This window comes from Leptonychotes weddellii, chromosome 13 (genome assembly GCF_054177405.1).
Source record: "Leptonychotes weddellii isolate Sample4059 chromosome 13, ASM5417740v2, whole genome shotgun sequence".
Lineage (NCBI taxonomy): Eukaryota > Metazoa > Chordata > Mammalia > Carnivora > Phocidae > Leptonychotes > Leptonychotes weddellii.
Genome location: NC_138381.1, coordinates 46123016 through 46140555, shown reverse-complemented (window position 1 = coordinate 46140555; position 17540 = coordinate 46123016). Strand labels below are relative to the sequence as shown.

At 47.6% G+C, this 17540-nt stretch overlaps 2 protein-coding genes and 1 long non-coding RNA gene across 9 annotated transcripts in view; 2 read left to right on the top strand and 1 right to left on the bottom strand.

The window, feature by feature from the left end:
- Positions 1–6681, top strand: part of ENOSF1 (enolase superfamily member 1) — a 29097-nt gene extending 22416 nt beyond the window's left edge. For 3 of the 4 annotated variants that reach the window (XM_031033366.2, XM_031033350.2, XM_006727784.3), the window contains 5 exons: positions 709–750; positions 1518–1647; positions 1875–1974; positions 4736–4817; positions 5418–6681. In XM_031033366.2, coding sequence (XP_030889226.2) covers positions 709–750; positions 1518–1647; positions 1875–1974; positions 4736–4817; positions 5418–5519 — 456 coding nt within the window. In that variant the 3' untranslated portion in view covers positions 5520–6681. The remainder of the gene's footprint in view (positions 1–708; positions 751–1517; positions 1648–1874; positions 1975–4735; positions 4818–5417) is intronic. The other variant, XM_031033361.2, reaches the window with a different exon arrangement.
- Positions 6332–16414, bottom strand: TYMS (thymidylate synthetase). Its single transcript, XM_081801543.1, has 7 exons — positions 16083–16414; positions 14246–14319; positions 11215–11389; positions 9653–9754; positions 8685–8860; positions 8223–8294; positions 6332–6926 (listed from the first exon to the last, which is right to left on the bottom strand). Exons 1-7 carry the CDS (start codon positions 16306–16308, stop codon positions 6789–6791), a joined length of 963 nt encoding a protein of 320 aa, XP_081657669.1. The 5' UTR covers positions 16309–16414; the 3' UTR covers positions 6332–6788.
- LOC145716786 (uncharacterized) overlaps positions 15540–17540 on the top strand; it is an 18708-nt gene continuing 16707 nt past the window's right edge. The window contains exon 1 of one of the 4 annotated variants that reach the window (XR_014139676.1): positions 15540–15819. This is a non-coding gene — a long non-coding RNA (uncharacterized LOC145716786). Of the gene's footprint in view, positions 15820–16410; positions 16719–17540 lie in introns of those variants that run through there. The other 3 variants (XR_014139677.1, XR_014139674.1, XR_014139675.1) reach the window with 3 other exon arrangements.

Genomic DNA, 17540 nt, shown 5'->3' with positions numbered 1-17540 from the left:
GTTCTACCCCTTTCTAGAGTTGTGATCTGGGAACGGTTACCAGCCCTGTGCCTGTTTCTCATTCCCCTGTGAGATGGGGATGATGGTGACTCCTGTCCCGATGGGCTGTGACAAGGAGTCATTTCAGGCAGGGTTTCACACGTCACCGGACAGGTAGTAGGAGCTCAGATAGTGTTAGCTTGCAGTGCCCTGGATATTATTCCCTAAACAACGGGAAGATAAGCTGCGGAGAAACCACAGGTGCCCGAGGCGATCCCAGTGGGGGCATGAGGGGAGCAGCCCAGAGCCTGGGGGTGGCGGGGGTGAGGTCGCTTCAGGTGGGAGGAAAGAGAGAGCAGTGCTATGTTCAGAAGACTCCAGCATTTGCCAGGTGAGGATTTCACCAGGTAAGGAACGAGCTCAGGCTGACCGGTAAAGTGGATCTAAGGCCGCTGGCTAAGCTTGAAGGGAGAGGGTTCTAGAACACCCACTGGAGGGGGGCGGTGGGGAGAATCTGCAGAGCTAATGGCAGCATAGGAACAAGCCCCTCCTATGTGCACACATAATCCCCTTGCCGACCTGCCATTCGCAAAACTTCACACAGCCCCCCAGCAGGGACGTTTCCTTCTTCAGCTCTAAGTGGTGAAACAACCGTAAATAGTTTTAAACATTAGGAGTTTCAGTTCAAAGACTCAGGAAAATAACATCAGGTTGCCTTATATTTTATAGGCACTGGTCCCATTAGGAATTGGCGTTGCCGCCGGAGAACAGGTAAGTGACCTCTCCTTGGGGTCAGTACACACCGGCCACCCACTGGGGACACTGGCGTACGTCAGGCTCCATCACTTGTGTTATTCTGAGTGGGGAAGTTTTCTTAATCTCTGAACTTGGGATGTTTTACAGCACATCAGTAGAGTCTGGAGTCGGAGACAGTCAAAAGTTTTTGTCTCTTTACCTACAATTCATATGATGTAAGGCCATGTATCTTTCCCAAAGTAATCAAAATTTACAAGGCAGCAGTTTAAAGTTGCTCCTGCAAGGGTATGAGACGCACTGTATGGTTTTAAGAAAGCCAGCTTCCAAATTGAATAAACGTTACTGCATTCACTCTCTGTGCTTATAAACGAAGCACCAATGCTTGCCAAAACCTGCGGCAGTCCACCCACGAGCAGAGCAGTGTGAAGGAACGGATTCTCAGTTTGCCCAGCAAAAGGAGTAGTGCTGGTTAGCCGTGGGTTTTTGGTCATCCAAGCCACCTGCTCACCGCCATCACCACATTCCACCCTGATGCTTTGCTTCGCCTCCCACTTGCCATCCGCTCCGACGGTTATTCCTTCATAGATGTCAAGCGGTGGGACTTTTGCGTGACTCACATCCTTCCACCGGCAGATTTAGGAAGCAGTGAGCAGTCAGGTCCCCGGCCTGTATTGTCAGGGCTTGCTTTGAATGCCAGGTGAGAGCAAAGGATAAATACAGCCTGGGCTTCCTGAAGGCCCAGGTTAACTCTTCTGCTGGTTTTGTTTTAATTCTATTTCCAGTGCCACAATAGAGTGATATTTAAGCAACTCCTACAAGCGAAAGCCCTGCAGTTTCTCCAGATTGACAGCTGCAGGCTGGGAAGTGTCAATGAAAACCTCTCGGTGTTGCTGATGGCCAAAAAGTTTGAAAGTAAGGGCGCCCCAGGAGCCGCGCACCAAACCTCCATTTCCCCACCCACGCACACCGGCGGGTCCCTCTGGAGGGACTCTTTTCGGCCTGATCAGGGAATCTATTTTCATCCCTAGATCATAATGAATGATGTAATCACAGGCGGGCAATCACCTTAATCACCGCAGGTGCTCTCTCATCCACCCATCCCCACCCCTAGGCATTAAATAGAAATGTCTTTATTGTAGTTCCCGTTTGCCCTCATGCCGGTGGAGTTGGCCTCTGTGAATTGGTTCAGCATCTGATTATATTTGACTTCATCTCCATTTCTGCAAGCCTTAAGAACAGGTAATGTGGAGGGGCGCCTGGGTGGCTCAGATGGTTAAGCGTCTGCCTTCGGCTCAGGTCATGATCCCGGGGTCCTGGGATCGAGCCCCGCATCGGGCTCCTGGCTCGGTGGGGAGCCTGCTTCTCCCTCTCCCTCTGCCTCTCTCCCTGCTCATGCTCTCTATTAAAAAAAAAAAACCAAAACAAAAAAAACAGGTAATGTGGAGATAACTTCAGTAGCGTCCCTCAGTCAGGTCAGACTTTAAAATTCGGCTCTGGAGACCAGTGGCACCAAGAACTCTACTTTGCCATGTCCTATAACTCAAAGGCCAACTTGGTTTTGCTTCCACTTTTTCCCAGGGGGCCATTACACTGGAGCCCCAGCAGTGAGTAGATCTTTTTCTTTCAGAGGACTGGGTTTGTGGTAGCTGCCTTTGTTTTCTAAGTATGAGATGGTGCGTGGGTGGGGTGGAACCCCGGGGAAGCCAGAACTCCTTTTGTTTTTTGGTTTTTTTTAAGTAGGCTCCACACCTAGTATGGAGCCCAGCAGGGCTTGAACTCAGAACCCTGAGATCAAGAGCTGAGCTGAGATCAAGAGTCAGACACTTAACCGACTGAGCCACCCAGGCGCCCCCAGAACTCCTTCCATTCTAAAGCCTTGCTTTCATCATACTTATATTCTCTGCTTCTGTCCAATCTCCTGGTCCCAGCGCTGGAGTATTCTGTAATCTGGCCGCATCTAGTTCCACCTTATTTCTCAACATGTCCCAGGTGAACTTTAAGACAGTCTTCCAGTCATCTGCACACATATGGCTTTATTTTTAAGATTTATTTCAGAGAGAGCAAGTGGTGGGAGGGGCAGCGGGAGGAGGACAGAGAGAATGCTTGAGCAGACTCCCTGCTGAGCATAGAGCAGGATATGGGGCTCAATCCCAGGACCCTGAGATCATGACCTGAGCCAAAATCAAGAGCCGGCTGCTTAAGCGACTGAGCCACCCAGGCACCCCCACATATGGCTTTATTAACTCCTGGAGTTAAATGTGGTATCGCAGAAGGATCACTGGCCATGATCTTTATATGGCGGCAGCATAAATATGTACATGAGAATGGTCAACACCAAATGCAGGGCCATGGGTGAGGAATGGGACCTATGAGGGTTGATGGGAGCCTCAATGATAACGGTTTTTCTCTTAAGATGAGGGTGAGTACATAGATGCTGCCTTTTATGTCTGAAATATTTTGTACAATAAAAAGTGAACATTCCTAGGTTATTCTGCTTTTGCTCCCTCATTTCAGTCCCGAAGGTGGGACTAAAGGGAGGTTCGGACCAACCTTGAAAGGTCCTGTCAGTCTTGAGGGCTGAGAAAAGGGCCAGGGCTGAGCGAGGTGCGCTGTGACCACCCACAAGTGGGCGAGAGCACCTCCTGCCGCCCCCCTGTGCAGGAATGTTGCCCCCATGCGCGGGAATGTTGGTGTGTGAGCGGGGCAGCCGCCAGGCACCGCTTGCACCCCAGCTTTGTGACCGCGTGGGACACCCGTTCCTGCTCACTCTTCAAGGCCAGAACATCCTCTCCCATTGGGCTGGTTCTTCACCTGTGGCCTGTTCTTTGTAGATTATACATAGCGCATATTCTGGTCGATAACTTGGTATCTGTGTCCTCTGAAACCATGCAGCCCCGTCTTGCCAGTTCCTTTGGGAATGCCCGGCACCGGGCACCTGGGCTGCCTGTCCTAGCTGTTCATTAACCGATGACCAAAGTAAGGCAGCAGAGTTAGGTCACTTGCCCCAAGTCACAAAACTAGAGGGTGGCTGACCCAAATTTGAACAGATTGGTCTGATAGTAAAACCTGTGCTCTTTTTTCTAACTCGTGTGTGTAGCTGGGTGGGATCTCACTGGGTGATTTTAATCTATTCATCTGACTTTTGGCTAAAGGCACCCAAATAATCCCAGATACTTATGGAGTCTAAATGGCTACCTTTGGGGGTCACAAAACTTTTACAGATCTTCCTTGGCCTAAGATAGCTTAACATTCCAATAAACCCACCATAGTATATTGAAACAGTAATATATTTATCAATATTGATAAATATTAATATATTGAAAATATATTTTAAAATGTTTAGTACACCTAACCTACTGAACATACCTTAGCTCAGCCTACCTACCTTAAACATGCTCAGAACACCTATATTAGTCTGTACTTGAGCAAAATCATCTGACGTGAAGCCTATTTTATAATAAAATGCTGAATAGCTTGTGTAGTTTATCGAATACGGTACTGAGAGTGTAAAACTGAATGGTTGTATGGGTACCAACAGTTGTTAGTGTATTGGTTGTTGACCCTAGGGATGGTGTGGTTGACTGGGGGCTGCTGCGGCCATAGGCCACAGGCCAGCATCACGAGAGAGGATCGTATCACACGCCACAAGCTGGGAAAAGATCCAGATTCAAACTTTGAAGTACAATTCTACTGAATGCATATGGCTTTTGCTTCATCACGGAATCAAAAAATCTTAAGTCAAACCACTGTGAGTCGGGGACCACCTGTAGAGTTACGAGACTTTTGGTACCCACCCACATGAGACTTCACCCAAGCCTCACACTGTTTTAGTTTACAGGGAGAGAACCTGAGGCAGAGGTTGAGAGATTTGCATAGAAACACACACCCGATTGAGTCCACCCTTTCTTCATTGGTGCTCACCCCTTGGCTCTAACAGTTAGTACCACATGAATGATCTAACATAAGACATTACTGCCCTAATCTGATTCCTTCCTCCTAGGATGTGTGAGTATGTCAACCACCTGCATGAACATTTCAGGTATCCTGTGGTCATCAAGAAAGCGTCCTACATGCCTCCTAAGGTGAGCTTGGCCAGAGGCCTCCCTGAGGAAGCAAGGAGCTTCCAGCCCCTGGTATACTTGCTCTTGTGAGTTAGACCCTAGACCACAAAGCTGTCTCCTTAGAGCTTACTTTCAGTATCTAGAAATTACAAATGGCTCTTCAGTTAGCAATGTCAAATTCCCAAAGCCTGAAGGTCAGGGGTTGAGGGTGAAATTGCCCTGACAAGCCTTCAGTAATGCCAGCCTTTCTTCCCAACACCAGCTGAGACCTTAAAATGTACACTTCTGTGCAAACCCCCTCCCCCCCCCAAAAACCCCAAAACCAAACAAAAAGCAAACGTGGCACCACCTAGCAAATTAGTGAACTGAAACATTTAGACTGCGGTTGTGTTAATCTGGACCATTTATCTTCATCATGTTCAAGACACTGGGGCTCATTTTCACCAACAGAGGTTGAGTTGTCAAAGGAAGTGTGATTATTTAATCCTGAGACACAGCCAATAAAGTATATCCTTCCCCATTTCAAATAATCCAAAAACAGCATTTCTATGAACAGCAGAAATACATGTATGAGTTTTGTTCCAGGTGGTTATTAACTCTAAAATTTTTTGTCTTTGATAGGATGCTGGTTATTCAACAGAAATGAAGGAGGAATCTGTAAAGAAACACCAGTATCCACATGGGGAAGTCTGGAAAAAACTCCTTGCTGCTCAAGAGAATTAATGTTCAGCCCTAACACCCTTTCCTAAGTGAAAAGGCTTAACCATTTCTTCGGTGTGGTTTTATAAAAACGGGAAAGAAATCATCGTAGCAATCAAAACAAGTTCAGCTGAAAGTCCTGTTAACCTCAGGAATCAGCTCAGTCATTACTTGATTCTTTTAGCAAATAAACACACATTCTCCTAATTAATCCTTAAACAAATTTAGATTTAACTCCAAGTCCAGAAAGATGTTCTTACAAAATTTCTACCAAGTGCTGGTACCTGGACATTAAATTATACTTTGAAAATAAGCAGCAGGTTGCATAATTGTTGGAACAATGCCTTATTCTATCTAACGCTTGTTAAAAATTAGCAGAGTAAAAATAGTTCTGCAGTACTGTGGGGTATCTGGTGTACAACAAAGGTAAAAGGATTTCACGGATTAGCCCTGGAGTGGTTTAGCCTTTCTATTCTTGCTCAGTCTAAGTGTATTAGTAGAGGATTCACACCATACTGAAACCATGGCAGCAGTAATGGGCAGGAAAATGGAATTTCATACATTATTTTTCCATAACCCTTAAGCCTTTATCCTCAATAATCCTTATGTGCTAATGATAAAATGCAGCCAGAATTAGATGAACCACAGAAAAATAGGGCAAAATACAGTTTAGTCACCATTTCCAAAATACACCAAACCTCTAATCAGTATCCAAACAAGAATAGAGCATGTTTATTTAGGAGGGTTCAGTTAAATCTATTTTAGGCAGGAAGTGAACAGAATAGCAATATAGAATAAAAAATTAAAAAAAAAAACAGATGAATGCAGAACACAAATGCAGAACACACCTTTATTATAGCAATATATAAAGCAAATAACTTTAAATGTTCATAACCACAACTGTACATTATTATGAATGCTGGTGTTATTCAGCATTTGGGGAAGAGCTGACGTGTAATTCTTGAAATTCACGGACCTTCATAAAAATGTGGGGTTGAAATGCATGTAGACGTTTTAAGAGTATCCCAGTTTTTATTCTCCTGACTTTATTCCCAATCTCGGCATTTTCACACGTCCTCAGTGAGTTACCAAACTAAAGGCCTTTTGTTACTAAGAGAACAGGCAAGGTTATGTTTGCCAGTGGCAACATCTTTACAAGTTAATAAAAACTGTTGGTGGCCAAGAATTTTTGACCTAGTTCCCTCTTCCTCTAGGGCAAATGAGCTTTCACCTGGGCACTCAGTCCAACCCCTACTGGCGGAATATCCTTCAAATACCTCCTTTAAAAGCACTTTAAAGAGCCATTTCCATTTTAATAGTCGGGTGAGGACTGTACCCCTCAATCTGAAAGTCTTCAGCCTTGAAGTCATCGATTGTCTCAACTTTTCGAAGGATTTTGAGCTTTGGGAAAGGCCTTGGTTCTCGCTGAAGCTAAAAACAATAGGAGAAAATTATCTTGCCATTATCTGTACAACCAGCTTTAATTCTGCTCCCTGTGAAACAAGTACACAGTATTTTATCGACAAAATATTTCACAGGAATGTAATAGTGCCAGACACTTGCCCCTGCTTAGGCAACAACACTCCTGGAATGTAACTGACGGATTCTCTCCCACACGTGGAGACTGAAGGATCTTTTGTGGCATCCACCGCATCAGGAGCTGTGTGGCCTCTTGGTAAATTTATGAAGGACAGGACACAGTCTTTCACTTTTGTATCTGTAACTCCAGGTAGGCACTCCTATATGGTTATCTGAGTCCCATAATCCCTATCTCAACTGTCCCTGGCAGAGGGTGAGGCAAGATGACATCTGCTGACAACAGAGAGGGGTGCAAGCCGGGGTTCCTGGCAGGAACAGATGGTGGCAATGGGGACGTGGACACAGGCTCCAACCTCACATAACTCTGTCCAGCATGAGCGGAGCAGAAGACCAGAGAAGCAACTGCACAAACCCCGAAGTCGCCCTCTATACAGAAGCAGCCAAACTCCCACAAAGGAGGAACTTTCAAAACCTGGATCTCATCTGAAGGGGCTAAAAGGGTTTGGTTCAATTTTTTTTCCCTCCCTTCGGCTCACTGAGCATTAGACACTCGTATTTTAATTGCCGTTTCAAATCACTTGTTGGCTGGTGTAACTTGGGATTTGGACAGACTTTTGAAAGTTAATACCTATGTGTGGTATTTAACATGATATGAAGGGAAAACATCACCATTTAAATTCTCGAACTAAAAATGAGTTGAAATGCTACCTTTGGGAAGGTTCCCAAACCCACAGGTCCGAATATGGGCTCTCCCTCTGTTGTACTGGCCTAGCATCTCACAGTAGCGGTCACACAAAGTGCCCGTGGTGGCTGTCTGCCTTGTCCCCGCCCACCTGCCCACCACCAGTCCCTGCAGTCGGAGCAGGGCATCTCAGCTCTGCCCCAGCAAGAGCAGAAGGTCTGTTACGTGAGGGACGTTCTAGAAGGCAATCTCTTATCAAGAGAAGGTACCAGGGTGCCTTGGTGGCTTAGTTGGTTAAGCGACTGCCTTCGGCTCAGGTCATGATCCTGGAGTCCCGGGATCGAGTCCCACATCAGGCTCCCTCCTCGGCGGGGAATCTGCTTCTCCCTCTGACCCTCCCCCCTCTCATGCCCGCTCTCTCTCTCATTCTCTCTCTCAAATAAATAAAATCTTAAAGAAAAAAAAAAAAAGAGAAGGTACCAAAGTGTGACAGGTATAATTCTTACCTGCATTTTCAGCGGCTCAATGTGATTCAGGTAAATATGTGCATCTCCCAAAGTATGTACGAAGTCACCTGGCTAAATCCCATGGGAGCAAGCAAAACGGCAAATGTTTTAGTTTCAATTCCTTTCAGACACATCATTTGAAAGCACATTATGTAGACTATGCAGACATTCCAAGGCTTTTCAAAAAACAATTTCACCAGCTTAGCTTTTGAGAAAAGCTGATGTTCACAACAGTTGTCTTGTCTTATAAATAACCCACAGAAACCTGTTTGCTTATCCAGACCGCAAAGACAAGAAAGCTCCCTGGGAGGCTGCCAGGTGAGCAGCTTCGTTTCTTACACAGATCACATTTTTGAACTAATCAGCCACTGACTTCTCTGCAATTAGTTTTTCCACATTAAATAACCTAAGAGCTCAGTGCTTTAGGCCAGTAGCCACCGTTCCCTCCCAGCCGCAGCCCACCTTCAGGCCTGTGATGTGTGCGATCATGTAGGTGAGCAGGGCGTAGCTGGCAATGTTGAAGGGCACACCCAGGCCCATGTCCCCCGACCTCTGGTACAGCTGACAGGACAGCTCGCCGTTCACCACGTAGAACTGGCAGAGGGCATGGCACGGAGGGAGGGCCATCAGAGGAAGATCTGAGGAGCCAGCACACAGGAAAATGAGGCACGGGTGGTTTTAAAGAATGCAGCCGCACACAAGACAGGAGAGAAACAGAAGCCAACTCCTGCGGGGGAGAGCATGAGAACAGGCCACCGGGCCAGTGACTCCCATGAGCCACACCGCCCCCCAGGTCAAAAGCAGACCATTCCAATCCTGGGGATGGCACCAGGCCTACGGTGAGCCATCCATTAACATGAGACGTCTGAGGATGCATTTTCACAGCTGAAGCCACACTCATCCAGCCAAAATTACCTGCACCGCCTTCGTGGCACCAAACTAGAAGCAGGAGGAATTCATACATGCCCGGGGGGCCACAGCAAACCGGCATCCTAGGCACACCCTCCTGTATTCAAAGTCTCTACTCGAAAAGCAAACATTCCACTCTGGGTAACATTTAGTACACCTTGGTAGAGTTTAATTTTACGATATAACTGTTAAAATGTTAACAGCCAGGTGGAGAAGATATGAAACTTCATCTGCCCCAATTTAAACTGTTAAAACCTTAGGTATATTTTTATAGGTAATTTAAAGCTCTCTTTGGAGTAAGAGAAGTATAAATACACACATTAAGATCATCTTCGTCCAACCCCATCATCTGAAGGTGAAAATGGGGCCAAGAGTGACTTGCCCAGAGTCACACCAGCCATGTGGCTGGGGGTGGTTCCCAGGGTCCAGCCTCCTATCGGTGGCCTCCACGCAAAGCCACTGGGCTTCCCTTTGTGCTAATGGTACAGTTTGGACACGAGAGTAACTGGGATGCTTCTCACCTTTTGGATTCCAGCCACACAGGATGATTCTTCTGTCATCGGGGTTGGTTTTGATTGTGTCAATCACCTTTTGCAGTTGGTCTACTCCTTGACCTGAATAATCTGTGGAATTGTCGAGAGAAGACACGCCCACATGTCAATCACAGCATCTCGTGAGATGGCCTTAGAGACCATCCATCGCTGTCCTACCACAGCCCCTGTGGTCATGCTCTAGGATACCCAAGGCATTCTACAAACTCCTCTGCTCTCGTGGGTGATGATGAGTTCTATACTCTGGAGCCATAACAAAGTTACTTTCCTTTCTACAAAAGAGTCCTTTAAACATCTGATCTGTCATGGTGCCACCCCTCCCCTTCCTGTTGCAAACTTTCTCCAATCGAGCAGTTTCTTCCACTGGTCCCCACAGGACTGTCTCTTTACCCATCAACCATTCTCATCACACTCTGCTGCCATGGAAAGTACCAGATCTTAAATAGAAGACACCATTCCACACACACTCCAACTAACAGAGGACGGTGGATTCCTTTCTATGGTCTAGATGCTATTCTCCCAACGCTTCCACCCAAAATTACAATTTAGCAGCCAAACACCTACTGATTTATAACTATCAAGAAACCACTATAACTCTCACACCACCTTATACTTTTCTCCCATTTCTGGTCTCTGGACTTTTAATTCCTTGCCTTCCTTCTGAAATGGAACTGTAAGCTGCGAAGTCTGAGAAGTGAGGAGCTTCATATCCCCTCCAGTTAAACCTCCACTTATTGGGGTCAGACTATGTTCTAGTCCAGTAGTTCTTAATTTTGGGGGAAAGAAAGTCCTGTCATGATCATAGCTTCAGAAAAAGTAATAGCAAAGATTAAAAAAGATGCACTGTGATAGTATGGTTCTATATTTTAGTTGTGGTGCTTATATAAATCTACAGGTGTTAAAATTATCAACGGTTTCAGTCTAGCCAGCAAGCTAGTACTTCCTATGTATGTGTGTTCACATGCATACACACACACACGCACACACATGCACACTGAGGAAGTAGGCATTTGCTTTTGCAACCCTTGACCTATGGACAGGCAGGACAGGAAGGTTCAAAGGATGGGGGCAAATGATGCCACCAAGTGACTGAGGAAGGTGGATGTCCAGGAATAAGAGGGTTCATCTTCTTCCACCCCAGGAGGGCAGGGAGAAGAGGGTAACCCAAGAACTGCTATCACATGAGCACCACCTAAAGTGTGCAGGGTGGCTCAGCCTTAAAAAGGGAGATCAAGCCACTGCAAGGCAATCCCCGGGCCTCTTCCTATGGCCAACACACAAGCAACCGACCCACCATGTCACTACCTGCTAGTGAAATACGGTATGGAAAGTACCAAGCACCCAATAAATGCTAACAACCAAGAGTGGGATCTGACCTCTACCTGAATCTGAAACAGCCTCTCACAAGGTCAAAGTTATACATCAACTCCCCAGACGCTGGCTTCTTAGGCCCCCAACTTCACTTGAAACAATGGGGCCAACTTATGCTACAATGAGTGCTCAGGAAATCTGAGGCATCGCTGTTTTCTCACCTGAATCCTTATCTTTGTATTCTGCCCCAAAATGCCTCCACTGAAAGCCATAAACTGGGCCTAAATCCCCCTCTTCTCTGTTGGAGAATCCCAGGCTGTCCAAGAAGTCTCGAGACCCATTGGTATCCCAGATTTTCACTCCCTTTGAAGACAGTTCCTTAGCGTTTGTAGATCCCTGCAAGAGACAGGAGAGCAGAGCAGGCATCCAGGTGAAGAAGCTGACACCCCAGGAGCCTCCCACCAACTGTGCCTCGGGCCTGTGCTAACATACCTGTCCTGCACTCAGCACGTCCTGCACGGCGTGTCCTGTCTTTAAGGGCCAGTCCCAGCCCAGACTTCTTGAGGGCCCCCAAGACAGTCTCCTGGAATCACTTCCAGGACAGGTGATTCTTCCCCTCAACTCAATGTTCTAGATTGAACACCTCCAAGTCCTTTCATTATTCCCACCTAACAGTTTTGTGTTTTTTAACCAAAGGTGTTTTGTGTGTGTGATCCCCCAAAATGCATTTAATGTCTCGCCTGCAATCTGTTCAATGGATACATAGGTACCTATATCATGTATATGTATACAATGTATACATAGGATACCTGGTACATAGGATATTTCACTAACTGGCCTAATCAGTATCAGCTTTTCTTACAAATCAGTCACATTATCTCATATGTGCCACTGTCAAGTTGTTCACCCCAACCTGTATTTGCCGTTAAGGTGGGGCTTTGTTTTTTTCCAAGTACAAGCTAATGTTTATTACTTATATGTCATCTCATTAGATTTGGCCCATATCATCCTAACGTGTGTCCTGATCGTGCATTTAGGGCAAAGACAGACCTCGGCGGCCTCTGTGTACGATGCGCTGTAATGGCGACAAGCTGTGCCACACGCACCATGCCTGCCCTCCATCCCCCTTCTCCTCTGACGGCTCCCTGCCCCCACCCACAGAAGAGCACAACCGCATCCCCACACATCTACTGTGAGGGCCAGAAAACATAAGCAAAGTGCTCAGTGCTCGACAGATCCTAATCTCAGCACAGACCCCACGTCTCCATCTTGCCCACAGACGCCAGCTGCAGTGCGGGTTCACCCTGACTCCTCTGTTTCATCCAGTCACCCAGGGAGCAAATCTATCAGAGGTGAGTCTGGCATGTTCCTGGTAAAGAGTACTTAGAATCCTGAACTCAAGCTAAATTAAGATAAAACCAGTGAATGCACTTTATTTCTGAGCATCTCGTTTCCTCCCTTCTGTTTTTGAGTCTGAACTATCTTTTTCACCTCCATAAGTCATTTTTCAATCTTTCCCATATTGCTGTTGCTGCTCTTTTTTTTTTAAAGTGGGCTCCATGGGGGCACCTGGGCAGCTTGGTTAAGTTAAATATCTGCCTTCGGCTCAGGTCATGATCCCAGGGTCCTGGGATCTAGTCCCACATCGGGCTCCCCGCTCATCGGGGAGTCTGCTTGTCCCTCTCCTTCTGCCCCTGGCCCCTGCTCATGCTCTTTTTCTCAAATAAATAAAATCTTAAAAAAATAAATAAATAAAAAGTAGGCTCCATGCCCAGGTGGAGCTCAGCGCTGTGCTTGAATTCACAACCCTGAGATCAAGACCTGAGCTGAGATCATGAGTCGGATGCTTAACCCACTGAGCCACACAGATGCTCCCTCCCAAACTGCTTTTTTTTTTTTTTTAAAGATTTTATTTATTTATTTGACAGAGAGATAGCGAGAGCAGGAACACAAGCAGGGGGAGTGGGAGAAGGAGAAGCAGGCCTCCTGCCGAGCAGGGAGCCCGATGTGGAACTCGATCCCAGGACCCTGGGATCATGACCTGAGCCGAAGGCAGACGCTTAACGACTGAGCCACCCAGGTGCCCTCCCAAACTGCTTCTAATGCCTCCCCTTCATCCATTCGATTGGGCTCTGGCTGGTTTACAAACAGCCTCTTCTGAGGTTTCTGATGATGCACCTGGAACTAGGCGCTCACTGCCAGCTGACATGGGACGACACAGAAGAAAACACCTCGAGAATACAGAAGTAAGGAAGACCGAACTGGATCCAAATCGAAATAAACTCTTTCTAAAATGCAGTAAGAAGTCTTGGGTCTGGTTTGGCCCAAGACCAGACACGCCACACTGAGTGCTTTGCAGAAGGGATCCCAGCTTCTGCATGGCCCAGAACTGAGCCCATCTCCTCAGGTACCCTCTGAACAGCACTGGCGAGAATATCATTGGTCTGGACCAGGAGACTGAGCGAGAGGAAGCTGTCCATCATCACAGCACTTTAGCCTTTGCCAGAGGTGCCTACTTGGCTCTTTGGAAGAGGTATAGCTTGTTACTCAAGAGATCCTTCTAGCTTATACCAATATGAGAACATGGGTGGGATTTATAGTCAATGATCAATCTATGTTGAGCACCTATCATATGGCAGGCTGTGTTCCAGGCCCAGGGGATACAAACGTGAATAGGAAAAAACAAATTCTCTGCCCTCATGGAGCTTCTAATACATTTTACTTGTTTATTTGTTGTCTACCTTCCCCCCCTTGTATGGGGAAAGGGAGAGGGCAGACATTATGTATCAGCTGATGATGTTTCTCTATGGAGAAAACAAAGGAGGGTGGGAGGAGGGTGTGTGTGTGGGGGTGGGTGGGGGGGTAATCACAGTCTTAGATCGGGAGGTTAGGGAAGGCTCATTCAGCAGGGACTTGAAGGAGGTGAGGGAGTGAGTCATGCTACATGTTGGGGAAGAAGGTTCCAGGGAATAGGACTAGCAAGCACCAGAACCCTGGGTGGGAATGTCCTGATGTACTCAAAGATCAGCAAGGAAGCCAGGTGGGTGGAATAGAGTGAGCGGAACTTCACTGAAGCCAGAGCTGGGACAGGGCCCCAGGTGAGTGGGATCTTACTGAGTGAAATTCGATCCACTAGGGCTGTAGGTGAGAAGTGACATGATCGGAGAAGTGACATGATCAGACTTTTAAAAGGATCTCCTGGTGCTGGGCTGAGAACAGACTGCTGATTTCCAACAGCAGCAGCTTCCTTACCTTGATAAACCACAGCAACTCCTCCAAAACACCCTTCCAGAATACACGTTTGGTTGTCAGCAGAGGAAATTCATCTGAAAAACAGTTTGCCCAATAATTTCAAGATGGGAAAATAGAACACATCATCCAGCTTTCTCTGTGGAGGAGGACTGCCTCTGGGACAAGGCCCTTGAGTAACCACAGGACCTACTAGAAAACTGTGACTCTGATCACATGGGTGCCCCAGAACAGGGTGGAGCTCCCAGGCTACAGTCCAAGTCAGTGACACAATTCAGACAGAGATTGCCCTCCTCAATCCCTTGACCACCACAGGAATTCCACCCACGTGGTGAGATGGGGCACTGGCCAGGCAGGGATGCCCATGTGGACAGGAAAAGGGCTACCATCCACTTCCCAGTTAGTGTGATTCCTTCACAGAGGTGTGAAGACAACACACAAAGTGTGCCCTAGGACAAAGGGTGAAGGCTCCCAGAGCTATTCCCTGATTGTCCTGCCAGGGAAAACTTGCTCAGGTCTGGGGGATAGTAGGTATCACACTAACCAAAGCTAAGGGATAGTTTTGAATTATTTGCAAAGCAAATTAACCTCTATTATTTAAATGTACCAAAAATAGTACCCGTTTAAATACCTGATATGCATGACCTTATTGAATGCTCAAAACAACCTTCCTTTAGATCTCCATTTTACAGGCACCAGGAGGGAATATATGTTTGCATCAAGCAACAGAGAAGATCAAAATGTAAAAGCTTATCTCTAAATTCAGTACCTATTCAGTTCACCTTACCAGTTATATAGTTGATATTCATGTAACAAGGAGAGATTTTTCAAGCACCTTTTATCCGTACTGTCACTGAGCATGATTTCCTCTACTTTAAGCACACGAGGAAGCTGAAGACCAGAGAGGTAAACTGCCTACGGTCTAAGTAGATGGGCTGGAGTAAAAATGAGATCTGTGTGGAGCTGCACGAAGGTGGATCCCTGTCTACCCTGCAGCCTGGGTATCTTCCAGTCTCTAAAATGGGTGTGGGGTTGAGGGTCCTCCCCCTGCTCACCACAGTGAATCAGCTTTACTACTAGTGCGTCTCCCTACTCAGAACCACCCCCATACCTGTGTCCAGGATATTTGTCTCCTGCACCGCCCCCACACCCGTCTCTTTGTGCCCCGAAAGCCTGACTCTAACAACCGCCAAGAGAAACTTCTCCGGAGCCATCCTGTTTTAATGGAAAAGACGAATAAGAACTACTCCTCGGACTCTCGCGTTCCTGTTTCAAGGTTTAAGAGGAAAGCTGGTTCGTGCGGACCCGACGGAAAAATGGTCAGGAACCACAAGTTCTTGCCCAGCCTCTCCGTTCGCGCTCTCTCCTCCCGCCGCCGTTGGCCCGCCCTTATTCCTTCGCTCCAATTTTTAAACTTTGCCAAACCGAAGGACCAGAAGGGGGAGAGAAGAGGAGGAGCCATAAAGGGGAACTTCTAGCCAAGTCCGTGGTCAAGCCCAGACAGAGCCTCTCACACTCTCTGGTATGAGCCAAACACTACCAGACCGTGGCCGCTCTGCGGCAGACAGCACGACCAGGTGAGCACAGGACCCGGACCCAAAGGACCTGGTTTCACCTCCCACTTCTGTCACTCCTGTCCGCGTGCCGTTACGCAAATCATTTCTCTAACCCGAGCCTCTGTTTTGGCGTCTGCAAAGCGGGGCTAAGGAGCTCCCAGGATCGAGGTTAGGACCAAGGGTTGATGGCAAAGCCCAGCCATTCCCAGGCGCCTTCCCCGCCCAGCGGCCGCTCGGAGCCCACCCGGGCGCACGCTCCCTCGCCGGGGGCGCGCGGGGGTCACCTCTCAGGCTGTAGCGCGCCTGCATGCCGAACACTGAGAGCGTGCCCGTGCCGGTGCGGTCATCCTTCCGGACCCCGCAACGCAGGATATGTTCGATCTGCCCCAGGTACTGCAGCTCCCCGTGAGGTGGCGGCTGCGGCTCGGCGCCCGGTTTTTGCGCGGCGAGCGGCGATGGCGACGGCGACGGCGACGGCGGGCGCTGCAGCTCGGAGCCGGGGGCGGGCATGGCGCGGGCACCGCTGCGAGCTCTGGGACGCGGAGGGCGGCTGGCGGCGGGCTAGGGGATGCGTGCCTTTCTGCGCGCCTCTTTTCCCGCCACCGCTGCGGTGGCTCCGCCCCTTCCTGCCCGCTGACGTCGGCCCGCACGCGGCCCCCTGGCGTCCCAGGAGCGCGCAGAGCTATGGGTTGGGCAGGGCGCGTGCTCCGGGGAAGGCGCCAGACTTCCAGAGCTGCGGCGTTTGCAAGCCCGTTTTAAAAGCTAACAACCTAAGTCCTGGCTTTTGGTGCGTTGGCTGAAAGAGGCCGCTCCGGTTAGAAAGTTTCCGAGTCCACCGCGCCATTCAATACTAAGGGGAGCCTGGAACAGTCCCCACATGTTCGTGAAATCTAAAAACAAACAAAACCCTGTTATTTGAGGTATGTTTCCTACAACTAAGGGGGTCATGCTGTCAGGAGATGTGCATTTCCGTTTTCCCCCATCTTCAGTGAAGGCGGGTAGCGGGAGCGACTCAAATAGGCAGCTTTTTTACTTGATTAATGACAGCCAGCCATTTTCAAGTTTTTAATACTAAAATTTTCACTTACTGTGAAATGTTTATAATGGAAACACTGGTGAGTAAGAGCTATTTGATAATTAGTTTAAAATGTACTACGGGCGCCTGGCTGGCTCAGTCAGTAGACCATACAACTCTTGATCTAGGAGTTGTAGGTTAGAGCCCCGTGTTAGGTGTAGAGATTACTTAAAAATAAAATCTTTAAGGGGCGCCTGGGTGGCTCAGTTGGTTAAGCCTCCAGCTCTTGGTTTCAGCTCAGGTCACGATCTCCCGTTGTGAGATCAAGCCCTGTATTGGCTCTGAACTGAGCATGGAACCTGCTTGAGATTCTCTCTTTCCTCTCCCTCTCTGTCCCCCTACTCTGGTTCAGATCGCATAAATCTTTCGCCTTTTACTCCCCCTTTCAAAAAACATATATATAAACAAAATCTTTAAAAAATAAAAAAAATGTACTAATACATGTACACGCAACAAGCAGCCTTTTGAATCAACAACTGTTTATTGAGCACATAGTAGATGTTCAATGTATTTCTTGTTGATAGGTCTGGGATTGTAAAGAATAAGATGTCAGCTCTGATGAAATATATCAAACACTATTTCTTGCTGTTCAATAAAGTCAGTGTTTGTTTCTGGTTACCTGAAGTGAATTTGTGCAAGATTCTGGAACCTTTCTGCTAATATGCAC